The sequence below is a fragment of the Balaenoptera acutorostrata genome, chromosome 3 (assembly GCF_949987535.1).
Source record: "Balaenoptera acutorostrata chromosome 3, mBalAcu1.1, whole genome shotgun sequence".
In the NCBI taxonomy this organism is placed as follows: Eukaryota; Metazoa; Chordata; class Mammalia; order Artiodactyla; family Balaenopteridae; genus Balaenoptera; species Balaenoptera acutorostrata.
This window is the reverse complement of record NC_080066.1, coordinates 65,338,802-65,366,469: the sequence shown is the minus strand read 5'-3', so window position 1 is coordinate 65,366,469 and position 27,668 is coordinate 65,338,802. Positions and strand designations below refer to the sequence as shown.

The 27,668-nt window shown below is 53.2% G+C and overlaps 2 protein-coding genes across 8 annotated transcripts in view; one reads left to right on the top strand and one right to left on the bottom strand.

The window, feature by feature from the left end:
* SENP8 (SUMO peptidase family member, NEDD8 specific) overlaps nt 1-15,080 on the top strand; it is a 54,535-nt gene extending 39,455 nt beyond the window's left edge. Inside the window, exons 2-5 of one of the 7 annotated variants that reach the window (XR_009007350.1) lie at nt 1,059-2,871; nt 6,527-6,654; nt 6,914-8,043; nt 8,668-9,057. The gene's annotated coding sequence lies outside the window, so the exon portion shown is untranslated. Of the gene's footprint in view, nt 1-1,058; nt 2,872-6,526; nt 6,655-6,913; nt 8,044-8,667; nt 9,058-14,767 lie in introns of those variants that run through there. The other 6 variants (XR_009007351.1, XR_009007348.1, XR_003622010.2 and 3 more) reach the window with 6 other exon arrangements.
* The window catches only part of GRAMD2A (GRAM domain containing 2A), a 32,818-nt gene continuing 13,070 nt past the window's right edge, over nt 7,921-27,668 (bottom strand). Inside the window, 10 exon segments of the mRNA XM_028162735.2 lie at nt 7,921-8,029; nt 8,877-8,988; nt 8,991-9,357; nt 10,344-10,406; nt 10,888-10,959; nt 11,092-11,190; nt 11,792-11,895; nt 12,525-12,600; nt 12,962-13,019; nt 13,820-13,900. Coding sequence (XP_028018536.2) covers nt 7,921-8,029; nt 8,877-8,988; nt 8,991-9,357; nt 10,344-10,406; nt 10,888-10,959; nt 11,092-11,190; nt 11,792-11,895; nt 12,525-12,600; nt 12,962-13,019; nt 13,820-13,900 — 1,141 coding nt within the window.

The following is a 27,668-nucleotide window of genomic DNA, read 5'->3' as shown; positions in this document are numbered from 1 at the left end:
GATGAATTTCCTGTGGCAAGGAAATCATTTTTACTTTTGTCAGCTATTCTAAGAGTCAATAGATTGATGCAGTTGGTTATGAAAATACCTGCCAACATTCTGAGGTCCAAGCCCTTACCTCCTGCCTTCTAGACTAATGATTCTCAATCAGGGGCCACTTTGTCCCCCAGGGGACATTTGGCAATGTCTGGAGATGTTCTTGGTTGTCACAGCTAGGGGTGGGAGGTGCTACTGGCATCAGGTGGGCCAAGGATGTGGCCGAGCACCCACCAATGCACAGGACAAACCCCCCATAACAAAGGATTACACAGCCCACAATGGCAGTAGTGCTGAGGTTGAGAAACCGCCATCTAGACTATTCTGGCGGACTTTTAATCTACCTTGTGCCCCATTGCCAAACCAGCATTCCTAAACCGTCACGTTTATCCATCACTCCTAAGTTCCAGTGGCCCCCATAGCTCTTCATTGCCTGCAAGATCAAGTCTCTCCTTCTCATCCTGGCGTTTAGATCCTGAGGTGTTTTGCACACTTAACGTATCCATTCCCCAGCAGGAACTCTGCTTCTCCTAAGCTTTCATTGGCACCATCCTTCGCACCACCATCCTTTTACTGATGTTACCCCCCCAAACACACAACCGGTGAGGACCCTCCCCACAGCTCTCCTCTGATCCAACCCTTACCCTCTGAAGTCCACACATGTGGCGCACCCCTTGCCACTGAGTCAGTCTATGCCACTCCCTTCTGTACATATCAGGGCTCACATGTCTACACTGTTATACAGCTATTCCCTCTATCTTGTCTCCTCAGTAAACTCTTTGAAGGGGTCCATATTGTATTTCTGGCCCATCGATCTCAGTTTCCACAGCGTAAGGTGTGAAAACCATATTGTTGTATTGAGAGTTCCTTGTTGTGAGAGTCAAATGAGCATAAAAAGTACCTTGCATAGGGCCTGGTACCCAGTTTGTTGCTCAGAAAATTACAGAATCATAGTATCTATAGAAGCATACATTCAGGAGTCCATAGCAAGTGCTTAATAAATCTTTTAAATGTAATTACAGACTGGAGAGAGCATGCATTCAGACCAGCCTGGTATTTGGAATTAACAGCAAAGAAAAACTTCCATCAGAAATCCTACACCAATTAACACTCCTTCATGCTAGAGTGAATCCAGGAGCAGTGGGTGTCACATTTTCCCAAAGTGGAGCCTAAGCCAACCTTTCTGCATTTAACAAGTTAATGAACAGCTTGTGAGTAACACTTTGCCCACTCTGGCCCAATTTAGAAGGCTGCCAAAAGGATAAGATGTCAATATGCCACTCTCTGCTTGGCCAGGGTGCCAGCTGCATCCTGCCTAAGTGCCTCTGCCCTCAGCCACTGGAGAGCATGATGTCCTTGGAGAAGTCGGCACCAGTAGGATGAGGCTGCAGCGCGGGCCTGGCCTTTCCCCAAGCGGAAGAGAGCTTGTCTCGGATCCTGTGAGAGAAGTGAGTGGGACGTGGTATTCTGAGCAGCCCAGGTTTGGCTTTGGGCCAGGCACTGAGTGGCAAACAAGAAGGAACACATTCCGGGAAGGCGAGGAGCCCTGCCAGCGCGAAGGAGGACCAGCCAGCAGGGCCTGCTGGGCGCCAGGTGCTCCTTGGCTCTGTGGAGGTCAGGCACGCAGAGGATAAACTCGGGTTTCTCTGGATTATCATTTCAGAGGCTTAAACGCCTCCCTCCCCCTCACTTTCAGTGGGCAAAGCGTATGTAGCCATGTAACCGTTAAATTTGAATCCTCTCTGCTCTGGGGTCCAGCCCCTTATCTCTAAATGAAGGGAGGAGGGGAAAGAGTGAAATCACACCTTGCAGAATCCAGGTTTCTGTAATTCTGTGCCCTGGGTAGGAGAAGATGCTACTGACAACAAGGGCAGAGCCGGGGAAAGCCTGGGGTTTCTGTGCCCTTGTTGGAAGCTGAGCTCCCCACTCGCCCCCAGAGCCCCCACCACACACCCACCACACACACACACCCCACACACCACACACACCCCACACACACACACACACACACCCCACACCACACACACACCCCACACCACACACACACCCCACACACACACACCACATACACCACACACACACACCACACACACACACCCCACACACACACCCCACACACCGCACACACACACACCACACACACACACACACCACACATAAAGCACACACACACCACACACACACACTCCACACACCACCCACACGCACACCACACACAAAGCACACACATACCACACACAAAGCACACACACACACCACACACACACACACCCCACACCCCACACACACCACACAGACACCACACTTGTTCTTCACACCAGCCACTTCTGCCTTCTGACTGACAGACCTCAGGAGATCTGCAGAGTCCTTGGGAATGCTTTCTTCTCATAATCACCTCAGGCCTTTCCCCCAGGGTATGAAAGAAGAGGGGAGAGGAGAGAAAGGACCAAAGGGCACCGGGGAGAAATGGCCATGGGAGCCTGCCCAGCTTCCCTTCTGCCACTGCCAGGGCCTGGGGACAGCGGGGGGGGCCTTTTTTTGAGAAAGAAGAGCAAAGTCTGTCCCTCACTGCCTTGGCTCCAGTTCCTACTGGACTTTGCTGCCACCTAGTGGCCCAGTGGCATCTCACCTCTCCCCCCCCCACCCCACCCCCCAGAGTGAGATCAGCCTAGGGATCTGGCCTGTCCCAGCCTGAGGCTGACAGGAGAGCCTTCTCTGAAAAGCTTCTCTGCCCTAGGATGCCCTGATTCTGCAGCGCAGCTGCTAGGAGAGCGGAGCAGCACAGGGTCACCACCTCACCTAGCTCAATAGGTGTCCTAATGTCATGGCCACCAGGTGAGAGGGCCAGGGCTGGCTGGGTGGGCGCCTGGGAGTGGGGGCAGTTTCTTACTCCCAGGATGTCTCTGGTGGGATGCAGTTCTCCCAGAGCCCCCCTCACTCCTGAATGCCTTTTTCACGAGAACTTCTGCCCACTCTCATGACTCTTCCTCATCTGGCTAAAGCCCATGTTGCAAGCTGAGGCTCCCGCATAAAATATATATATATATCCCTCCGTTTCTCCAAGTTTAGGGCTGTTGTTTCTCCCTTATAAAGTGAGCTCAACTTAAAAAATATGATACGCCCTCACTGTGATGCTGCTGCTATGAACCACTCCCTGGGAATTGTGAAAAGGAGGCGTGTGATGGTATGTAGAAATTCAGCCATATTTTTCTGCATATTACATCCACGTGTTTATTTCCTCTAGCAAAAGAAAGCACTGGGTTTCAGTAACCACTGATTCTGCCAGCTCCAAACTTTCAGACCTGAGCTGCAGTACCCAGGGAATGTATAAAATCCAAATTCCCTTCTCCTGCCTACCTCCAACCTCTTATTTTTTTTATTGTGGCAAAATACATATAAAATTTATCATCTTAATCTTTTTTTTAATTAATTAATTTATTTTTGGCTGTGTTGGGTCTTCGTTGCTGTGCGTGGGCTTTCTCTAGTTGCGGCGAGCGGGGGCTACTTTTCGTTGTGGTGCGCCGACTTCTCACTGTGGTGGCTTCTCTTGTAGAGCACGGGCTCTAGGCGCGTGGGCTCAGTAGTTGTGGCTCACGGGCTCTAGAGCTCAGGCTCAGTAGTTGTGGCGCACGGGCTTAACACGGACCAGCATGTGGGATCTTCCTGACCAGGGCTCGAACCCGTGTGCCCTACATTGGCAGGCGGATTCTTAACCACTGTGCCACCAGGGAAGCCTTATCATCTTAATCATTTTTAAGTGTATAGTTCCACAGTGTGAGGTACATTCACATTATTGTCCAACAATCATCACCATCTCCAGAACTCTGTTTATCTTGCAAAACTGAAACTCTGTACACATTAAACAGTAACTCCCATTTCCCTTCCCCAGAGCTCCTGGCAACCACCATTCTGCTTTCTGTTTCTATGAATCTGACTACCATAGGTACCTCATATATGTAGAGTCATACAGCATCTGTCTTTTTGTGACTGGCTTACTTCACTTAGCATAATGTCGTCAAGGTTTATCCATGTTGTAGCATATGTCAAGACTTTCTTCCTTTTGAAGGTTGAATAATATTCCATTGCATGTATACACCATATTTTGTTTATCCATTCACCTGTCAATAGACACTTGGGTTGCTTCCACCTTTTGGCTGATTGTGACTGACACTGCTATGAACATGGGTGTACAGATAGCTCTTCAAGCCCTTATTTTCAGTTCTTGTGAGTATATACACAGAATTGGAATTACTGGATCATGTGGTAATTGTTTTTAATTATTTGAAGAACTGCCATACTGTTTTCCACAGTGGCTGCACCATTTTACATTCCTACCAATAGTGCATAAGGGTTCCAATTTCTCCACATCCTCAGTAACACTTTTGTTTTCCATTTCTTTGATAGTAGCCATCCTAATGGATATGAAGTGGTATCTAATTGTGGTTTTGATTTGCATTTCCCTAATGACTAGTGGTGTTGAAATGTCTATTCAAGTCCTTTACCAACTTTTAAATAGGTTGTTTTGTTGTTGCTGAGTTGCCCTTTCCAACCTCTTTTCATGTCACTCTCCCACTGACTAGTATTCTAGACTCATGCAGATGGTCTCTCTTTTCCTCAGAGACATATGCGTTCTTTCCTACCTTTCACAGTTGCCGACCCTTTTCCCAGCTCCTTCCATGACTGGCTCCTCATCCTTTAAGCACCAGCTTAAATCTCACTTCAGAGAACATTTCTTGACCACCCATCCAAAGCCACCTCCCTGTTTACTGTATCTCGTATCACTGTTTCTTTCCTTCATGGAACTTAATCACAATCTGGAATTACCTTGTTTGTTCACGATTTACTTGGAACTTATGTTTACGTGGAATGCAAGTGCCATGGGGGATGCAGAGATATTGCCTGACATGTTCACTGCTCTATCCTCAGTGCTTAGCTTAGTACCAGCTCATAGTCTGGGCTCAGCATTTACTGAACGAACGAATCACTACTAGAGGGGGCCTCCCAGAGAGAAAGTAAGGTGACGTGGCACAAATTGGAATTTAACCTCCATAATCTAGGCTTGATGTCATAGAAAAGGACACAGGAGTTTTCTAGCTCTGAGTTCCAGACTTTAATTCCTGAGTCAGGAGCACAGTACTGTTTGAACCGGGGACATTGCTTTGGAGTTGCCCAGGAGAAACAGGGAAGCATTCTCAGTGTCCATCCAACAGAGGGAGGAGGCTATGGTGGTGTGCTGTGGCCGTCCTTACCATTCCCCATATGCCTGAAGTATGAGTCAGCTCAGCTGAAGTCCTGCGAGATGTGCAAAGTACTTGGGATTCTGGGAATGACTTTGGCTCCGTTAGTCTCCTTCGTGCCAAATATGTCAGTAAAGAGCACCTTTAATGAGCAGTCAAAAGATAAAAGTGAACTTCCCATACCACGGGACACTAGAAAAATCGGATTTTTTATTTAAAAATATTTTCAAAGGCTAACGCCACAGTGGAACAACTGAAGGATAGTTGAACCAAATTCTCAGGGAATTAGAGGAGCATCCGCCAATGCAAGCAGGTCTGTATAAATACACATGGTTTATAAATGAGCACAACAGAAGGTACGCTGGCCAGAGGACCAGGCTGGGGGACAGAAGGGAGAAACAGAGGGCCCTCCAGAGGGACAGGCACACACTCCTATCACTCAAAGCCCTGGACCCCAAGAGGGCCTCCAAAGCCACCTACTCTACTGCACGCCTCTTGCCGTCTCTGAGCCTGGGGCATGGAGACTGGAGACTTGGCACCTCTCATGGCCTCTGGCTCAACCCAGCAAGTCTCAGAGAATGGACCTGTTCTCCCTGCCCTTCAGCAAGGACCAGGGAGGGGAGGCGCTGGGGCAAGTAGGATTATTTCCCTGAAAATCTGATGGAAAGGAGTGATTAAGGGGGCTGGTTCCCAAAAAAGGACGGGCATTCATCCAGTGTGGCAGTGTGGGGAGAATGGAGCAGTGAGTTTCACCTGAGACATACAGATTTAGTGCAGGTATCCCACAAGGCCAGGCTCTAAGCCAAATCCTAGAACCTGGGATGGGGAGAGAATGAAGAGACCTCCGGTCTGAGTTTAGGAAGTTGTCACCTCCTGTCAGTCCCTCCAGTCTTCATTTGGGTTTGGCATAAATAGGCCAGACAGTCACAGCTCCACAGTAAATAATTTCCACCTGGATTTCTCCCTAGTTAACCTCTCAGGTGTCTGAAGAGGGGAAAAGTGGCTCTTTCTGACACCACCCACCCCATCGCCAGTGACTTTCCCTGATACGTCTGGCCTCCTCACTAAGGCCTTTCCAGAACATACAAAGGCACTCTCTTAGCATATCGGAGTCCCAGAGAGAACAGGCCAGAGTTTTAAGGCACAGGGAAGCTTTTAGAATTGAGGAGACCTTGACAGAGAAGGAAGAATCTCTAAGGCAAAGCCACTACCATGTCCACTCTTGCTATCCTCTACCTCTCTTGTCCCCAAAGGTATCAGACAGACCCCCTTGGCCTGGTCCCTGCACTGTCCCAGGCCCACCTTGGACACCTCCATTACACTCATGGAGAACAGAGCCCGTGGAGTGGAGGACCCTCCTGCATGGCCTGCAGGTTACATGGTGAGCTCTGCCCTGTGGTGGCCCAGCACCATCGTGCCCAGTGCCCAGCCAAGCCCGACAGGCTGCCATTGGCCACACCCAAAATCCAGGCAGTCAGGCAGAGAGTACAAAGCAAGACCTCAGATCAAAGCCACTGCCCTTCCCATCCCCCACTTCCCACCTGGGGCACCTTGGAAATGTTTGAGCACACCAGGGAAAGATCCAGTACCTGGTCTGCGACCACAGTGATCAAAAGGCCCTGCTCCACCTGTCTCACCAGGAAAAAGCAGCTGAGGACACAGAATGCTGGACCTCTATTCTCCTTCACAGCCGCTGCCACAGTCCCCTGCTGCAGATAGTGTCCTCTCAGATTCAGCCAGCCTCATGAGGGGCCAGAACAGAGCCTCTGCACAGAGCGTGAACACTCCTCTTGCTGGAATCCTGGCCACAGGCCCTCCTCTCCTCATTCATAGCTTACCTCACTCCCTCCAGTCTGCCCTGCATGGGTCCCTGGCTGACTGCAGAGAAGTCCTTTGGGCCCCAGAACAGGGACTCTCAGGCGTCCAAGTGAGAGCACAGTATGCTGGGAGAGAGCGGAGCCCACACTGGTGGTTTGGGTTCTGGCCTCTGTCCCACCACTGGAGTGAGCCAAGTGACAGGTATCAAAGCATGGCCTTTGTCCCTTGCAGTGACCCCAAGTGCTCTTCCTGTGTGTCAGAGCTGTTTCCAAGGAACAAGTTAAAAATTTTTTTTCATTTAAGTGGTTGCTGAGGCTTAGTGTAGAGAATTCCTCAGCTAGATCCAAAAATCTGGCTTTTTGTCTGAGTCCCAAAATTGTAGGAGCTTTGTAAACAGGTACTAAAGATCACTCATTAAAGGAGGGAGAAGAGTTGGGGGGAGGAGGAGGGATCTGGAATATTTTCTTTCAGACTCAGTCTCAGCACAGCAGCAGCATAAACCAAGGGGATTGTTGGTGGCACCTTAGCACCCAGAGCATTCTTCTTGGAGGAGTGGGGACAAAGCCCAAGTGGCTGTTACCTGCACACAGGAGAGATGACCAGGTCAGACAAAGGGCCTAGAAGGCAGACCGATGAGTCAGTGAAGACTCTGTCCACCCATGAGAGGGGGTCCAGGTGGGATCTGTGTACCCTGCCCAACCTTGCTGAGGGCCATCAAGCCAGCTCAAGGGCAAGGCCAAGACCAGCCAGACTAACAAGCAGCCTGGCCATAGGTTTTGGCTGCTGTCCTTAACCCTCAATCCCAGAAGCATGAGAAAGAGAAAGGGCATCACCTGTGCCCAGGGACTGAGCTGCCCCAATTCAGGGAGCATAACTGCTGTTCTAGCCGGGAGATGCGGAACGCCAGGTACGACGAAGACATGACCAAGAAGCAGATCCTGGAGAAAGAGGGGTAAGGAGGAATTGAATCTCTCTTCTAGAAACGGGGCATTTTCACAGAATCACCAAAAACAGGAGTGGGACTAAGCTAGTTCCTGCAGTTGGAAGAATTAAAGAATCCTTTGCCTGCAGTTATGTTCTAGACCTAGGCATCTTTTTTCCCAGACGCCACATGGGGGTCCTGAGACTCGTCCCCATGGAGGTGTCCTTGAAGCCCAGCAGGAGTTCTGGGTCCTTCAGCTGAGCCCACCTTCCCTCTGACCAGCCACCTTGGTCCTACGCCCCCTCTGCGAGGCCACTAAGATTACCCGCTAAGGCGGTAGCCCTTCCCCCAGCAAGTGCTGAGGTTGACAGTCAGTCAAAACCCAGCCAGCAGAGCCAGAGGAAGGTGATGAGGTAAGGCGAGGGAATCCAGAGGCTGGCTCTTCATAAAACATCCCACCATGCCCACTGCTCTACTTAGGCAGAATTACAGACAAGCCTGGGCTTCCAGAAAACACCCCAGTGGTGGGCAGTGGGAAGGCTATGGCTCTCCCTTAGTCTATCTGATGGGCCTCTCAGATTTTCCCAACCCTCTTCCTCCCCAATCCTGTGCAACTTTTTCTTCAACAGTTTCATGTCTTGCCCCTCTCCACAGCCTTAACCCTAAGTTACAGGGTTGTAAGGATGAAAACTGGAAATACTTTATCTTGCTCTAGAAGAGCCTGCTGCACGGCCGCCAGACGCCACCTGGGAGCTTGCAGTTGACTCAGAACCTTCCCCTCGCTCTGGACACTGACCTCCCCACACACCAAGGCCCCGGCTCTAAACACTAAGACACCCACCACCCTCCATACAGTCACCTACAGCACGAAGAAGACCTTCAGGAGCCCGTGATCCCAGAGCCTCAGCTCCCTGTTGCTCTTGGGCTCCTCCTCCAGCTTCTCCTCCTCACAGTCTGCATTCTCTGCAACAGGATGGCGTTAGGCATCTTCCTGGGGCAGAAGGCAGGACCCCAGCCCACTCCCCCACCCGTATTCTCTGAAGCCGCTTGGGCTCTTGGCTTTCCCTTATGGATTTGGAGAAAGAAAGAAACAACTCTCAGAAGCCCTGCTGGCTGTGATGACCTCTTTTTGCAGAAGTGGGAGGCGGGAAAGCCTGGTCTTTGCAAGCAGTTGCCATGGACAAGCACGCTGAACTCACCAGACCCCAGAGGCTTCCTGGAGGGGAAGAAGTCATCCGTGGAGTCCATGGATGCCCGAGGGATACAAGGGATGTTGTCTGGGAGGGACAGTGACCTGGAGACAGGGCACACTTTTCTCCACTTCATCTCAGGGATGAGGACTTCCTGCAGAGAAGGCAGGAGAAGCTGTCTCACCATGGCCCTTGGGACCTCACTTGCCCTAAGGGGTTCACGCTAGATTTATCAAAGCCTTTCCAGATATTATCAATCAATATGAATGCCTAGCAAGCATGAAAGCAGGTGCCCAGAAGTGGGGAAACCACTGCCATAGCAATCACATGTCTCATCTGCTCCCTTGCTGTGACCAGCCACTCTTCCAGGGAATGGTGTCTTTGAAGACTGCTAGTGTAGAACCACAGTGGAATCTAAGACATGAGCCATCCCAGGTACATGTTCAGATCGGCTGAGTCCAAGAGAGTTTGGTACTATATATCTTAGATGGAATAAGTCGTGACTCCTGCTAATCTGGGCTCTAACCCTATGTCACTAACCTTGACTTAAGGTCCCCATCAATAAAAAGGGGAACATCACCTTCCATCCCCTGCATGGCATTGTGCATATTGTACGCTTGGCTAAACGCTTAATAGTTACTGAAGGAGACTTCAAACACCCTGGGGTCATTTCCACCCCCCACCCCTGCTCTAGAAACTCTGCTTACCCAGGATCTCAGGAGCAAAAGAAACAGCTGGGACCTTGGCCAATCTAAAAGGAGCCTGCCTCGGTTCTGACTGCCTTCAGAGCTCTTCCCCAGGGACATCTCCAGCCCCTTGAAGACCCTCCTGACTCTGCTAAAGGAGAGAGGATGGGTTGCTGGCTCTGTACCCGTGAAGGTATAGGGTCCAACCTGGGCAGTGTTCCGGGGGCTGGGCATCTGTTCTGCTCAGGAAGTTAGCACATCTGCCCAGGACATAGTGGCTCTGCATGGTATGGAGCGTGGTGGGTCTAGGGGACCCCCTGACACAGCATGGCCACTGGCTCTTGAGCCTGCTGCCGCAGTTCTGCACTGTGGGCTGCTGCCTGGGAGGCCCTGAAGCCTTAGAGCCACAGGCAATCTCAGGGCAGCCGCTTTTGCTCCCAGCCTCAGCTCTCACCGGAGATTTGCACTCAGGTTCCTCTAGAAATTCTCTTGCACTCAGACTCTTCTTGCTGGAAGGCTGAGGAGGGAAGGGAACAGGGATCACTTGTCCATCTGGAACAGCCGAAGTCAGGCATGGGGAGGTATCAACACTCTCCGAGAGAGCTTTACCTCCAAATAAGCCACTTTGGGTCAGATAGAGCCTAAAGCTCCCACAGTTTGCAGGGGGATCCCTAGTTAATGCTGGAGCAGAGGGCAAATCCAAGGCAACATACTCCCCCAGGCTGCTGCCCTCCCCCTTCCTCACCATAGGCGAGGGAGAGCTGTAGGCATATTGGGAAGCGGCCACATGCTCCTGTCCGTCTGTGCACCGAGGAAGCACAAGTGAGGGCTATACGTGGGGACACACAAGGGCCCAGTGGCCTCAAAGAGGCCCACAAGCACAGACATGGTCCAAGGACTGCGTCTGATTCACTGAGCCTGAGCCTGTTACTCCCCATTCCCTGTGCCGGGGAGATGGGCCAGCCCCCCCACAACAGCCCTGGCCCCAAGCTTCATACCTGTAGGTGGGTGCAGACCCTCCTCAGCATGTCATATACACTGTCCCGGGAGAGCAGTGACACAAAGACATACTAGAACATAGAAAGAAGACAGAAAGGGACAAGGTACGTAAAGACTTGGGAGAGTGCCAGGGTCAAGCTGTGGACTCCTAGGGCTGGGATGGGGAGAAGGACAAGGGAGCGCTGGCCCAGAATCTCACTGACCTTCTGGCTGGTGTTGGTGGTGATGGCCAGGCCATTGGGAAGGAGCCGCGCCATCTTGTGTTTTTTGATCATTTGCACAGACACCACGGGAATGACCACCTGACAGGGGGAGAGGCATTCTTCTCTCAGGACTCACCCCCAAGGACACAGTCCCTTTGCTTCCTGCTTAGGGCGCCAGCCACAGCTGGCAGTGACCCAAGCACGAGCACCATGGAGATGTCTGGTCCCACGTGGGAGAGTATCTGAGCCTCCACCGTCTCACGCAGGCTCCCTTCAGTTATCCCCCACCCCTTGGCCGCACGCGCTGCTCCGGCCTCTCACCCCATCATCCAGGAGGCAAGGATGGTTGCCCTGGTGAATCCCACACTCCCGTAACGGAGTTCCCTGAGCCACCATGGCCACTTTCGGGCCCCCATAAGTGTGACATCCCACTCTGATTCTGAAGGCATTTTGGAACTACCCAGAGGCAGAATAATTTGGCAGTGAACTGTTCAGGCCGCTCAGGCCAGATGTGGAGTCTAGATCGGGGCCCCTGTTTGGAAGTGGTGGGGCTACTGCCCGGGACACCAGGTGGGAGGCCCCGCAGTGAGAGGCCTCACCAAGTGTCAGCGTGTGGAGGGACAGGCCTGACTTGAGGTGTGCCCGCAGGGCAGGGGCTTCTCTTCCCTGGGCTGTGGCAGCCCTTACCACTTATTACTACCTTGATATCCTTGCCAAAGAGGCTGGCATGGAAGCAGAGCCAGTTGGGGGAGATGTAGAGCCGGCCCTGGAGAAGGAGGTCCCTCTGGAGGGCGCAGGAGCACACTGGGAAGTCACAGGAGACTGCCGTGAGCAAGGCCAGCCCGGGAGCCCCAGGTCCCGGGTCCTCCCACTCAGGAGTCCAGATTCCAGCCTCGGGGACTGTCCTCCTCAGTCCCCTTCCCAATCCCAGGCCCCAGCAACCCATTCTTCCAGCACCCTAGCATCCTTTCCTGCGACTCCTGACCGCTCCCGCCCCACCAGACTGCTAGATGTTTCCTCTTCCTCCATCCATGCCCCAAAAGGTCCGGCATGTTTCCGCCCTGGTCCCCTAAGCCTGGATGTTCACCTCCACAGGCAGAACTCCTTGCCCTGCCCTGCCAGGGAGAGAGGGCCTTGATTGTGCAAATGCTCCCACACACTCCCTGGCAGGCCTGAGCAGGAAAGAATAGTCACTGATAAGAGCAGAACAGAAATAAGATGTGGAAGCCCCGACATTTCCTCAAGAAAATTTTTGTAAATTCAACTTCATATCTCAAATCAGCCCAGTCTTCCCACACTTTTGAAGAAAAAAAGGGTACATTCAAAGGGCAGCCAGTTCCCCTATCTGATCTGTGCCTGGAAGCTCTGGGGGAGAGGACCTGGGCCTTGGGCACCGCAGGCGCCTGTCCAGCCACCCGGGGGAGACAGCTCACCTTTGAGAACCACCTCCTCCAAAGGGATGTCCTTAAACAGCTTGTGATATTGCTGGTTGTATTTTCTGAGTAGCGTCTGCAAACACACAAGCTGGGTCTGAGAAGTCCCAGGAGATCAGACCACCAGAGGGCCCTGCTCCAGCCACCAGGAACTAAGGCCACAGGGGTGGGGGTCCTGCGGTGACTTAGCATGAAGTAGTGGGTAAGCAGCCAGTGGGTGTGGAGGGCTGAGCTCCAAGCACAGCTTGTCTCCTGGTGACGCGAGGTCCTGACAGGCAGCCTAGGATTGGAAGAGGACACAACTCCCACCCAGGAGGGGACACCCACTAGGTTTCCTGGTGACAGGCCTGTGGCCAAGGAGCCAACAGTCACCAAGTTCAGGCAGCCCGGGACCCCTCTCTCAGTGGGCAGTGAGAAGTCGGCCTCCCCACACTTACCCCTTCTCGGCCGCACTTCTTTATGTCTTCGCCCTTCAAGCCTTCTGGCCAGTGCAGACTGCAAAGGAGACATGCCATTCCAGGGATAAGGAACCCTCAAAGTCCTACCCATGCATCCTTAGTGCCAATTCTGTCCTGGCCTCAAGCCACAAGCTTGGGGCGGAGATTGGAGGCTGGGGCCCTTCACAGCGAGCGCATAGCTCGCCCTGGGGAGGGGCACTCCTGAGGCAGGGAGGGGTAGCTGAGAGCCCTCTTCCCCGACAGCTGTGAGCAGCCGCCCCCAGGAGGTGTGCTCAGCCTGAGCCTCGATCTCCCAGAGCTGCCCGCCCCTGAGTGTCAAAAGCCTGCTCCCATTTTCCTGGCCTAGGCGCAAGCAGAGGAGTGGACCGCAGAATGAATGAGCAGGAGGCACAGGGATGGGGACCAGTTTGGGGAGCGGTGGGGGGGGTGGAGGTGTCAGCCTCACGGCTCCGGGGCCTGGCCATGGGCCATGATCCCAGCAGGACTGCCCTCCCCTGGGCCTGCAGCTCTGCAGTGAGGAGCTGGGCAGACTCACCTGACCTGACGGAGGCTACCAGGGCTGGCGGAGAGGGGGTTTGCTGAAACGCAAACTTTTGCCCCGGCCGGGTTGGCCTGAGGACAGGTGGGCAGGGAGGAGGCTGGTAACCCGAGAAGCCTGGACTCTGCTACGTCCCAGTGCGCTGGGACAGGCCTGGGAGTGGGAGGAAGAGGCCCCGGGCCGCCGGTGCCCAACCCAACCCCCTGACGCAGCCTTAAGGCCCCCTTTCTAACAGGTCACCTCCAGAGGGCTTCCCACCCCCAACCAGTATGTATATCTGATTGGGAGAGGGGCCTCACCTGGAGCCTCGGGGTCTCTGGACCCTGCCTAGTTTCTCCGTGCTCTTCAAAGAAGCCGTCTTTCCGTGCATCTGTTGAACACTGAGGAGAAACAGGCCCTCATCAGGAAGGGGGGCTCTCTGGAGACACCTTTCCCAGCCAGCTCCACCATGCCCAGGGCAGCTGCCTCTGCCCCCTACCCAAGACCGGCCCTGCTATTCAAGGTGAGCTGAAGATGTCACAGTCCAGGGGCAGCAGCCCAGGCAGGGCTTCAGGGGAGCTGACAGAGAGGAGACTCACTCACTGTCTTTCCTGGAAGCGTGAAGTCCAGTTTATGCCTCGTATAAAGGAAACTAAATCTCCCAGGCAGCTCTTGGGCCTCCAGCCCCACCCTTGAGAAGGCAACTGGGAGGGAGGACCCTGTGACTTGCTCACGACCGAAAGCAAAAGTTTCGGAGGAGCCCAGGCAGTATTACCATAAACCGTCAGCTTCTAGGAAAGGATTCTCAGCACAGGAGGCCTTATCAAGGCTGAGCAGTTGATACGGCGCAGATGTGGACGTGAACGTCAGCCCACAGCTGAGTGTGGGCTTTGGGGGTGGGGCTGCCCCACACCAGGAAGTGGCCTCAATGCCTTCAGACCATCAGGGTAGCTCGGACCTGAGAGCCAAACCATCACAAAAATGTTGCATAGAGAGGGCCCGAGAGGGGGGAGACACCCTCTCCATAGGCAGGTGGGGCTCCCCAAAGGCTTTTGAATTCATGCCTCCACTAAACAGCTCCAAAGCCTAGGGTTCTCCCCTTCCTTCTCCTCCAGAGCAGAAAGACTGAAGCTTGAGCAGGCAAACTAGCCGCAGCTGAGTGGGCCCAGGGGCGATGGGAAGAGAGGGTGGCCAAGAAGCAGGGCCAAGGCAGGGCAGTGTGGTGGTCGTGAATAGGTAACGGGGTCTGTGCACTGGTCTCTCAGCAGGTAAGGAGCTGGAACCTGGAACCTGCAGACCCCAGCGCTCCGTCCCTCTCGGCAGTGTCACCGGGCAAAGTCATATTCTCTTCTTCAAGAACAGAGTTACCGGGACTTCCCCGGTGATCCAGTGGGTAAGACTCCGCGCTCCCAATGCAGGGTGCCGGGGTTCGATCCCTGGTCAGGGAACTTGATCCCACACGCGTGCAGCAACTGAAAGTGCACACGCCGCAACTAAAGATCCCACGTGCCGCAACAAAGATCCCGACGCAGTGCAGCCAAAATAAATAAATATTTTTTAAAAAAATAAAAGAACAGAGTTACTGCCTAGCCAAGATCTGCCAAGCCCCTCCAGGATTATTAATCTGACCCTCCTCCCACCCTACCATTGTACAGATAGGAAACTGAGACCTGCCAGGGACAGTCTGTACCCAGTGTCACACAGACAAAGAGCCAGGTGATCTCACCCACCAAATGAGCCCAACCACAGCCATGTGGCCTGGTGACCTCTGTCCTCAACCTCATGGCGAGTTTTGGTGCACATATCATGTATGTCCTGAATCTTTCAAAGTGACAGGTTGTGCTAGTAATGTGACCCTTTGACTCCTAAAGTTAATTTCTGAATTTATTTGGGTCCATCATTACACATTTCATAGAGACTTCTCCCCCTTGATTTTTTTAATGCTTATTATAGAAAATATGAGAAATATAAAATATATAAAGTATGATGATCAAAAATCACCCATAAGAAAAACATTCCCCCCAAATCACCCAAAGAAAACATTTATGCATAAATATATAATTTACACAAGTGGGATTATATATCATATAATTTGTATGCCCTATTTTTGTTGCTTAACATAATTTCATGAGAAATTCCCCATGTCACTATTCATTCCTTGGATAGATTCTCAGAAGTGAAATTCGTGGATGGAGAATGCATTTCTCAGGATCTTTAAACCCACTTCCAAAATGCTTTCCAGGTGCTCTACCAACGAGCATGGCCATCAGCACTATATGAGGGTGCCCGTTGCTCTACATCCAGGCCGTACACTGGGTATTATCTTTTTCTCACCTTTGCGAATTTGATAGGTGAAAATATATTGTTTTCATTTTTATTTCTGCTTATTGACAGGTTGAACATTTTTGCCAAATACATATTAACCATTGGGATTTCATCTGTGAATTGTCTATAAGGATCTTCATGTCTTTCTTATTGATTTGTATACCTTCTTTGTTGAGAAGATTAATCCTTAGTTTATCATTTTTGCAAATACTTCCCCCATTTGCCTTTTAGTTCTGTGGTATTGTTGCTGTACTTGTGTTTAATTTTTGTGTGGCAGATCCCATCCCTCTCTTTCATCTCTCTGTTCCTTTCTTGCTTTGAGGAGAGGAGAGGCCCCTGAGGCAGAGTGTGTACAAGTCAAACCACCGAGCCTTAGAGAGCTTGAACCCTGCAGCCCAGGAGCCCACTGGGCCACCAGGGAGGAGATGGGTGTGGGCTCCGCTCTCAGGAACACACTCCAGCCCTGGGGACCAAGTATAAAACAAGACCCCAAGAGGAAGAAGGAGGAACTTGATCATGGTTTCAGAGGCAGGGAGCCTGTCACTCAGGCACTGGAAAGTGTGATTCGAGTTGTCAGGGCTGCAGGAGCTCAGAGGACACACAGAGTGAAAGAGTTACAGCAGGACTCCCAGAGAAAAGGAAGCTGAGCCTTACCAGCTGGGTGGGACTATAATCCTGTTTGGCTTCCATCATCTAACCCTGCGTGATAATCACGCCTTTGCATGGATTCTAAACTCAACCCATCCTTAGGTTCAAATGTGACCTCAGGGAGGGGCGCCTTCCGTCAGTCCTCCCCCAGCCTAGTGATGAGCCCCACTGCAGGCTCTCAGCCCCGAACCCCAGGCTCCCTCTCAGGCACCTGTGTGTGAGCTCTAACTGCCCACCTCCAGGGGCTCCAGGACGCCTCCTGCAACATCGCAGCCCCTGAGCCTGGGGCAAAGCCAGCGTGCAGCAGGCACTCGTGACATGACCTGTCTGAGGAAGGACTGTGTGGACAGTGTAAGTGAGATCAAGAACAGAGGTTGGGGCTTCCCTGGTGGCGCAGTGGTTGAGAATCTGCCTGCCAATGCAGGGGACACGGGTTCGAGCCCTGGTCTGGGAAGATCCCACATGCCACGGAGCAACTAGGCCTGTGAGCCACAACTGCTGAGCCTGCGCGTCTGGAGCCTGTGCTCCGCAACAAGAGAGGCCGCGATAATGAGAGGCCCGCGCACCGCGATGAAGAGTGGCCCCCACTTGCCGCAACTAGAGAAAGCCCTCGCACAGAAACGAAGACCCAACACAGCCATAAATAAATAAATAAATAAAACCCAAAAGTTTAAAAAAAAAAAAAAAAAGAACAGAGGTTGGAGGAGAGATGGGCCATGAGAATAACAAAAAAAGGCTGCCACGATTCCCATAGCATCTCCATGAAAAAAATAACAGTAAGAAAACAGGAGTCCCTTGGGGTAAATGACTCAAATATGTTCAAACTCAAAGCAACCCCTTTTCATGTGATGAGCATGATGGTCACAAGCCAATCCTTCACGTCCATCGATTAAAATCATCCCCTCCTGGCCGTCCTGATAATGCTGTTGATACAGAGACCCTGGCTATGGCCAAAATGCACTGCTTTCAAAATCACCTTCAAGTCAGACTTTCTACTGATTCGTCTTCTTTCCCATAGTATTTGTTTAAATGAGTAAAAATAAAGAGATGGGAGCAAGTCAGAGGAAAAGCTAGGTCTGGGGTGATAGTCATCGAGAATTCACCAACAGAACCAGGCAGGCGGGGTCCACCCAAGGACCAACAGGGCCCTGACCCAGAGGAAGGAGGCGGCAAGAGCAGGGCGCTGGAGAGTGGGGGGGCCGGCCTGGGTCCCCGCACCGTGCCGGCAGTCTCTATCTACTCCCACAGAGCCTTCCTCGACCTAGTTGCTCTTGCTCTGTGGGTCGTGAACTATACCCGCTGCCCATCCATCCCCATCACACCTCCACGTGCAGACTATGGAGTTAATATCCAGGGTCTTCAAAACCGTATCTATTTTTTCCATCAAAGCCACAAAAAAATGTCATTATTGTCATGAGGGTGATGGAGCACGGGAGGCTCAGTATGCTGGACGTTAAAGGGGGTAGAAAAGGTTTGAGAATTCCTCAGATGAGGCCCTTTCATTCTGCTGAGCCTGGTCCAAAGGCAAGATGCTGATCCAGAGGACACAACTTGTGCTTGCCCTGCCCTCAGGCCTTGCTGGCCCAAGTGGGAACTCAGGCTAACTGCCCATTCCTTCATTCCTTCCACAAATACTTACTAAGCTTATCACCCCATGAGCCCAGTACGAGCCTGCCCAGCCCAGGGGGCTGCTGAGAGGGAGGGGATGGGCAGCTAGCACTGAGAGACGTCAGGAGAGGAGCCAGGCCCATCAGGAAAGGGGAGACACAGGGAATTCCCTGGCAGTCCAGTGGTAGGACTCTGCACTTTCACAGCCAAGAGCCCGGGTTCAATCCCTGGTCGGAGAACTAAGATCCTGTAAACCAAGCAGCACAGCCAAAAACAAGAAGGTAAGGGGAGACAGAGAGGTTAGGAGAGGGAGAATGAGAGGGAGAGAGAGGCAGTGCAGAGAAGACTCAGAGAGGCTGAGTCTAGCTGCTTCCTAGGGACCTCACAGACGAAGCTTCATGGGACACCTGACACATGCACTCCGCTCTGGATGCCTCCCCCGGGCCCAAAATATCCACACCAGGTAGATACTCCCCAACCTAAATCCCTAACCTTAACACCTCATTCCTCCAGAGCGGCAGAGCCTGCCATCTAGACGAATCCATCAAAGTGAGCTCTGCATCATCCCCCCAAATCTGCTTCCCCTTGGAAGGCCCCATCCTCCGCAGTTAGCCAAGCCAGAATCCTCAACTCACGCTTCTTCCCCACCGCCACAACCAGTCAACCGCCAAGGCCCCGAGAGCCTGGCACCACCAAACCCACCATACCATCTACTGTCTCCACTCCTGCCACAGCAGGCAAGCCTAGGCCACCATCGTCCTTCTCCTGGATGCTGGCAACAGCTTCCTAACTACACCTGCCCCCAGCCTTGCCCTTCCACACCTGGCCCTCTCCCACATCCACACTGCCAACAGAGCCATCTGGGGCCCAGATCTGAGCCTGCCCCCCTCCTGCTGACTTTCCTCCTGTAGTTCCTTCTTGCCTCCTCACCTGGCCTTCCTGACCTTCCTGCTTCCTTTCCAGCCTCGCCCATGCAGCTCAGCTGCGGCCCTACACCCCTGCATGTTTGCTCTTCCTGGAATTCCTTGCCGTGCTTATCTACCTGGGGAATTCCCTGGTCGTCTTTCAAAGCCCAGATCAGGCGTCACCTTCTCTGTGAAGGCTTCCCAGCTTTCCCCCGTGCAGAGCTGGTCATCCCTCCTCTATGGTCCCTGGTCCCTTCTTTCACGCTGCTGCTCCAGCCCTTACCACCCCAGACTGTGCTTGTCTGTTTAGACATCTGAGCTCCACCAGGGGTGTGTCTTCTACATCTCTGTACCCACAGCACACAGCAGGCACCCAGTGTTTGCTAAATGAATGAGTGAAGGAGAAACAGAGAAAGGGACACGATGACACTTCAAGAGGGAGGAGGGGAGAAAAAAAGCCAGGCAGTAGGGACTTCCCTGGTGGCACAGTGGTTAAGAATCCGCCTGCCAGTGCAGGGGACACGGGTTCGAGCCCTGCTCCGGCAAGATCCCACATGCCGCGGAGCAACTAAGCTCATGCACCACAACTACCGAGCCTACGCTCTAGAGCCCTCGAGCCACAACTACTGAGCCCGCAAGCCACAACTACTGAAGCCTGTGCGACTAGAGCCTGTGCTTGGCAACAAGAGAAGCCACCGCAATGAGAAGCCCGTGCACCGCAACAAAGAGTAGCCCCCGCTCGCCGCAACTAGAGAAAAGCCCGCGCGCAGCAACGAAGACCCAACGCAGCCAAAATAAATAAATAAATAAATTTTTTAAAAGCCAGGCAGTAAGAGTGAAGGAGGCACAGAGAATGATGGATGCCTGGCAGTAAGGGGAGGGGGTGGTGGACAGGAGCGGAGAGGGGTCACCCACAGATGGGCCCTCCCCTCCGGGAGCCCCGGCCTGTGGAGCAGGTAGACAGCCCGGCTGGCAGCACCAGGCACTCAATCCGCGCGGGTTGACTGATCAAAGAGGAGCTCGGGTGGGAGACAGAGGACATACGGAAAAGGGTAAAGTGGCTCGGAAGGGATGGGAGGGGGTGTTTGGGGAAAAGCACAGGCTGGGCCCCTCCCAGCCCCACAGCAGTGCTCACTGGCTGCACCCCACTGGGCTGTCCCAGCGCTGGCAATGCTCCGCCAGCTACCCAGCCCCTCCGCCAGAACCCTCCCTAACCACAGGGCAACCCCCCCTCGCTCCTCAAGCCTCGGGCAGCGGCATTGCCCGTGGCTGATGCTGAAGCAGAAAACTCGGCCAGGCCTGGCAGCCGGAGCCAGCTGGGCCTTTGTGGTCACAGGCGGGTCCCCTCGGGTGTCTCCTCCCCCAGGGGGATGTCCACACTCTCCCAAGTTGTCTTCTAGTGGACACCTGAGCTGCTAGAGCGTCCTGTGGGTCCTGTCAGCTCTTCTCAAGGCCAGGGACAGCTCCACCCACTCCTGCAGGACGTGGGTCCCAATCAGCTCCAAGGAGAGACCTTTTCCAAACAGAAAACACATCTTAGGGACTTCCCTGGCCGTCCAGTGGTTAGGACTCCGCGCTGCCACTGCCCAGGGCCAGGGTTCAATCCCTGCTTGGGGAACTAAGCTCCCACAAGCCACGTGGCGCGGCCAAAAAAAAGAAAGAAAACCCATCTTAGCAGCAGGCCCCTGAGAGTGCAAAGCCAGAGACCACGAATAGAGCCATCTAGGGAGAGGGAGCTGAGGGCGCACGTCCTGGAAGGAACGTCAGCCACTGGGGCTCAGTGGCCCAGACCTTGGGGCGCCTCCAAATTCCCCCAGGCTCCCTCACCCCACCCCACCTCTACGTCTCATCACACAGCTCACCACCTACTTCACAGAGAAAAGAGACCATCCTGTTAACTCTGAAGGGTAGCCTGCCAGGTACACACTAGAATCACCTGTAGAGCTTTTCAAAAAACCAACCAAAGAAAAATGATCCCTGAGCTCTGTTCTCAAACCAGTTAAATCAGAACCTCTGGCGGTAGCATTTAGGTAACTATATATTTTTAACTTGTTACTGATGTATAATTTACATATTGAAAAGTGCACACAAAGTAAGTGAACCGTGCAATGCATTTCACAAACGGTGCATACCGGAAAACCTGCCCTCCAAAAGCCCCTCCCGCGCCTCCTACTCTCACTGCCCACTCCCAACCCCCCACCCCCGGTCAAAGAGAACCACCGGCGCGACTTCCAACAACACAGATCGTCTTTGCCTCTTCGGGGACTCTCTGTGGATGGAATCATGTGGTCCGTGTTCTTTTACTCGGCGACACACTGGTGAGATTCTTCCACGGTGCTGTGTGTGGCTGCAAACTGCATTTTCACGAAGGTTTAGAGTTCCATTACATGGACGTGTTGCAACTGATTTATTAATCCTACTGTTGAGGGGCATTTTACTATTGAGTTTCCAGTTTTTGCCTATTACAAAATTGTTGCTATAAACATTTCAGCACCTTGTGTCCTGTGGACACAAGTATTCGTTTCTATGAGTAAACACTTAGGGCTGGTATTACTGGGTCATGGGGTTCAGCTTCAGGCTTTTAAGAGCTCTCGGGTGATTTTAAACCCCTCCTTTGTTTGGGGTTCAGAGGGAGACGCATACCTCCTGGTGTCCGAGGCCAGTCCTCCCACCTGGGCTCCGGACCTGGGGCCCTGACCCTCCTGTGCCTTCACCCGGCCCTCTGGAGTTCCAGGAACATCCTTGGCAAAACAGGGAATCACGCTCTTAATAGAGATTTCCTTCATCTGTTAAGGTCGCAGAGTTCATTTCCTGAGTTTTGTCAAGGAAGTAATAAGGCCAGCCCTCCCGTGTGGCAGCGCCCAGCCCTGAACCACACTGTGTCCTGCCCAAGAGCCTCCCTATCTTTCTCTCAGGGCCACTGGCCCGAAGTACAGCCCGGACAATGGCTGACAAGACCTCTCCCCAAGGGAAACTGGAATAACGTGGACAGAGTTAGGCTCGTCGTCAATACACTGAAACTTGAAGAGGAAAGGCAATCTCCTTTTGCAAAAAAGTAACTCTATTATTTCTTACATAGAGGCTGCACCCCACTTTTTATTTTTCTAAGCTGATATTCCATATCCAGGACAACAAGGACAAGTTTCGCCTTTTCCACCCATTAGGGAAGGGGAGAGAATCCCGTAACTGAATTCCGTACTGAGTGTAAGGGAGTGCGGCTCTGAGTTGGGGGCCACATGCTGGGCCCCAATCTGTCTGTCCTGCTCAGCAACCCTGGCAAAGGACTCAGGGTGGGGCAGGTGCCCAGCCTAGCCACAATCCCTACGTCCCAGGAGCTGGGCTGAGAACCCCTGGGCCAGGAATATGCTTCGTTTCCCTTAACTACCCGTGGCAGCTTTGAAATGACGGGGGATGTGGAGGCCCAGTTTGTACAGATGACCCGGACTACAGGACAGAACCACGGGGGTGCTCCAGACCCGAGCAAAGCCACCCGCAAGCTGACCAGCGCCCTCTTTAGAATGAAAACTGAGGGACTTCCCTGGCAGTCCAGTGGTTAAGCCTTTGCCTTCCAATGCAAGGGGTGCAGGTTCGATCCCTGGTCGGTGAGCTAAGATCCCACATGGCTTGCAGCCAAAAAAACCAAAACATAAAAAAAAAAAAAAGCAATATTATAACAAATTCAATAAAGACTTTAAAGATGGTCCACATTAAAGTAAAAATTAAAAAAAAAAAAAAAGAATGAAAAGCTGAGCTGCCCCTTAAGGATCCCTTTCTGATGAATCCTAACTGGGAAATACTGGAGGTGGAGGAGGGGGGCCAAAGGCAGCGAACAGGCAGGAGAGAGCCGCAGGTGTGCTGGGCCAGAGTGACTGGGTGCACCTGGAGATTGGGTCTAGAATGAGGAAGAGAGTGAAGAGAGAAGCAGGTGGGCCGTGGGCCAAGCCCCGCCCTGGAAGACAGCGAAGAGGGTCCACTCCCCTCGCTGCTCCTTAACTTTCCATCTGCTTCCAATGCCCCGGCCCTTGCAGCCAAGACCAAAAACCCCCATACCTGGTTTGCCCGAAGACCACAAACGAGGGCACACATGTGATGTCCTTTAAGACATGATGGGACTTCCCTGGTGGCTCAGTGGTTAAGAATCTGCCTGCCAATGCAGGGGACAGGGGTTCGAGCCCTTGTCCGGGAAGATCCCACATGCCGCGGAGCACCTAAGGCCGTGCGCCACAACTACTGAGCCTGGGCTCTAGAGACCACGAGCCACAACTACTGAGCCCAAGTGCTGCAACTACTGAAGCCCACCCGCCTAAAGCCCATGCTCTGCAACAAGAGAAGCCACCGCAATGAGAAGCCCACGCACCACAATGAAGAGTAGCCCCCGCTCGCTGCAACTAGTGGGGCAGGTAGTACAACTTAACACTTCACAGGTGAAGAAGGGAGGCTCAGCTGGGTTCACTGGCAAGGCCAGGACTCCATAGACGGCTGATACCCACACCTGGGGGTACCATACCTGCAATGAGCCTTCAGGGCCAGGAAAGGGAAGAAGCCTCTGAAGAAAGTTCAGACCAAGTCTGGCCCCATTAACGAGGGAGCCCCCAGGGGGAAGGAGGTGAACGGATCTGGCTCATGATCTCCTCTAATCTCAGTCCAGTTCTAGTCATGCAAGAGAGATGCACCATTCCCATTGCACAGATGAGGAAACTGAGGCCCACAGAGGTTAAAGCACCTTGCTCCTGACCACATAACTGGAAAGCAGTGGAGCTCGAATTCAAAATCCAGTCTGGCTGAATGTGTGCACTCTTTCTACCATGCCTGGAGGGCTTGAGGGACCCAAATTCTGCCCTTTCCTAGAGCTTTCCCTGCTGCAGGGCCAGGCCCCCGCTCTTCTCACAGGCCCAGTACAGGGGCACTAGGGGAAACAGAGGGGGTGTTTATTGGGCTGAGATGATCATGTGGGAGCCCTTCTGGGAAGTGGGGTTCCCTAGATCAGAACTCCCCAGCCTTTATCTCCCCTACTCCAAGAGCCAAACACACTGGGTGAGCTAGTTGCTAGGAAGATGTGGGCTGGCCCAGCCCTCTGGGGGCGGCTGGATCCAGCCTGAACAAGGACCCCTTTGAGCGCTGGTGCTAACAAGAACTCCTTCTACCTACAGGGATCTCAGAAACCCTGGGTCCTCCCACCCAGTGGGAGCTGGGAGGGCCAGGGGCAAGGCTGGCCCCATCTCCCACTCTCAGGCAGCCAAGCTGCCTGGTTGACTGGACCAGCCCTGGTTAAAGGGCCCCAACCCCTTTTCCCTCCTCCCTGACCTCTCACCCAGGCCTGGGCTCTCAGTACACCAGAAAGGTCCTGCTCCTCATGGGGACAGAATTTGGGAGCAAAGTGCTCAGGCTGACTCTTCTCCTGCCCTCGGGAGCTGCGCTAATGAGCACCCCCTCCCAGCTCTGCCTGGGCCCTGCTCAGCTAAGCTGCTGCTGCCCGCGGTGGGGTCCCCCTCTTTCTCACCCCGCAGGACCTCTCCTCCCTGAAGCCTGGCCGGCCTGTACCTCCGGGCAGGGCAGAGCCATCCCTCCCTGTGCCCACGTCTGCTCAGATAGCCTCCTTTGCTGCATCACCTGTTGATGTGGCTGTCTTCCCCCCTAGACTGTCTTATTCATCTCTTACCCCAGGGCCTCGCACAACCTCAGGCATACAGTAAGTGCTCCATAACTGTTTACCGAAGAGACAAATGCTCCCTGTGGAAAACCCCTCTGTGTAGTTTGTTTAGCAGTAGTGGGGCCTCAGGATGCCAACATAAGACCTGGAGTGAAGGAATTCCCTGGAGGTCCAGAGGTTGGGACTCTGCGTTCTCACTGCCAAGGGCCTGGGTTTGGTCCCTGGCCGGGGAACTAGAGTCCCACAAAACACGCGGCGCGGCCAAAAAAAAAAGACCTGAAGTGAGAACAACTCACTCAAGTTTGCCTCTGGCTCCCCTGACCCTCCGGGTGGCCCCTAGGCATCTCCCTGAGTCTCCTCCCTCCTCTCTAAAATGGGGAGAATCCCTTCTCTGGCCTGCAGATGGTCAGGGCCGCTGTGAGGATCTGAGAGAGGTCACGGCCCAGCCCTGGGGAAGGAGGCCGGTTCTCACAGCCTTGCCCTCTGGGCCTCCCACCCCTGTCTGCACCCCTGAGAGCTGAGTTGCCCCCCTACCCTCCCATCATGTCCCTTGAAGGATGCCTAGAGGTGAGCTCCCCATGGGAAGTAGAGATGGGGACACCACCGGGCCCCCCACTGCACCCACAAAGCTCCATACATGCCCTGCGTGACTGAACCTTTCCCCTGGGACAGTGGCAGCAGGCAGGGCCCTCTTTACACCTGGGTGGCATCCACGGACTGCGTCCCATCTCCTGGGGCCCAGAGGTCCTCCCACAGCTCAGGCCCAACCATACTCAGGATCCCACCCTCTCTTCTCCCTCCACCAGAGGTACGAGGCCAGCAGTTGCTGCCCCCTTCCTGGCCAGAGCTCAAAGACCTGCAGCGTGAGAACAGTCACTAGGGAGACAGAGGGACAAATGGCTGAAACCTGGAAGCTTTGCTCCTGGGGATACGCAGGATTTCCTACAAAGCCCCGGCTACGATGGAGCAGGGAATTGGTTCTGCAGAGAGTGACCTGCCTGTTGCTGGCCTCATCCCACAGTGCCCGCTGCTGGAGCAGCATCTGTGTGAGCTGGCACCCCTGGACCTGGTCACAGACCACTTTTTCTTGGCAGGCCACTTGGGGCCTGGCTGTTTCCAGACAAGAAGCTGGTCATTCAGGTCTAAACACAGACTTGCATTGATGAAGAAACAGAGCGCCCCTGTGCTCCTGGGGGCCACCCTCTGCCGGGCCGGCTGAGCGGAGGGCCCACAGACACCCTCAGATGCTCACCCCCACTCAAGGCTGCCCGGAGGTGTGGCTACTCCCGGGACAAGTCAGCTCTGTCCATCCATGGGTAGCATTCAGCACACCCAACTCCAACCACCCTGGGACACCCACCTCGGAATCACTCTGGCTTTGGGGACCCACCTGGCTCTTGTCAGGACACAGTCTCGAGCAGCCTCAGTGTCCTGGAAGAGCCTGGGCGTGGGGACAGGAAGACAGGACGCAGGCCTAGAAGTACCTCTCACTGCTGTGGGTCCTTGGAGAAGCCACTCTCCCCTTCTGGGCCTCAGTTACTCCTCCGCAAAGGGGCAAGAAAGTCTCAAGCCAGGAGGGAAAGCAAATGTTGTCTGAGGGAATAACAAAGCCTAGCCAGGAACTGGGTGAGGGGCAGATGGCCACTGGCTCTCTGTGGTCAGAAAAACCCCAATCCCAGGAGAGGCTGGCGGGAGCACAGCCCTCAGAGGGCTGCCGGCCCCTCTGCCTCCATCCTACAAATGCCAACTGAACGCCTGTATTCGCTCAGCTCTGTGTAAGTGCTGTGTATACGAAGAGGGACAAGGCACGCTACTATCCCCAAAATGCCTGGTGGGAGAGGCAGACATGAAACAAATATTTATAGAGACTGATACATAATTATAACTGTGTAATGTACGCTATGAAGGCAAAGCATAGCGTCCTAGGAGGACCTCTGTCAAGGAGTCCCGAGTCACCCGTGGGGAGTGGGGAAGACCTCCCGAAGCAGCAGCAGCAGCATTTGCACTGAGAGCCAACGGACGCTAATCAGGCTGAGGGGCAGGCAGGGGCGGGGGTGGGGAGGACTGGAGGGTGTTGGGAAGGGGTCCTTGTAGAGGGTTGATTAGAGGGTTTATGATGTGCAAAAGCCCTGAGGCCAGATGTGTGTGGCATGTATGAGAAACGTAAACAGAGCCTTTGTGTCTGGAGGGTACAGGTGAGTAGTGAAGTAATGAGCAATGAGGCTGGAGAGGTTGGCAGGGCTAGATCATGCAGGGTCTTGTGGGCCCCAGTAAGGGTTTTTGTCATTCTCTTAAAAACTATGGGGGGTGGTCTTTTGCGCTGCAGAAATGGAGTCGGAGATGCTAGATATAGCTGGTTACCCCCGCAACTGGTTTCTTCTGGGAACTTTGGGCCCCCAGATTTTGATATCTGATTTTCAGTGTATACAGGTATTGGCTTTTTCTGGAAAACGTATGTGAAGGTGTGATTTTAATATCCATCACTTTTATACTTATGTGAAAGTCCATGAATAAAGTTGTTTATAGTAAAAAACAAAAAAAAAAGAAAAGAAAAAAAGCCATGAGGAACCAATGAAGGGATTTAAAAGGGGAAATACGCTGTCAACTTTGTACGTTAAAGAGTATGGATCAGCATCTGTTTGAGCTGGCACCCCTGGACGTGGTCACAGGTCACTCTAATACATAGATTTATTTCAAAGTAATGCAAAGGGTGTGGGGCAGGGGGCGCACAGGATGAGTACTGATGAAATAGGGACAACCTGATGTTGGTGGTTATTGTAGTTGGTGGTGATGAATACATGGGGGTCCCTCCTACAACTCTCCTCCTCTGTTGTATATATTTAGCATTTTCCATGGAGACAGACCAGTTAGGAGACTGTATTCCAGCAGAGAGATGAGGTCTCAGACTTGGTGGCAGTGGTGGTGATGGAGGTTGAGGGATAGATTCACAATATATATTTCCAAGTAGAACCAACCTGGACTTGGTGATCAACTGGATGTGGGGCATAAGGTAAGAAGTGTCAAACCTGACTC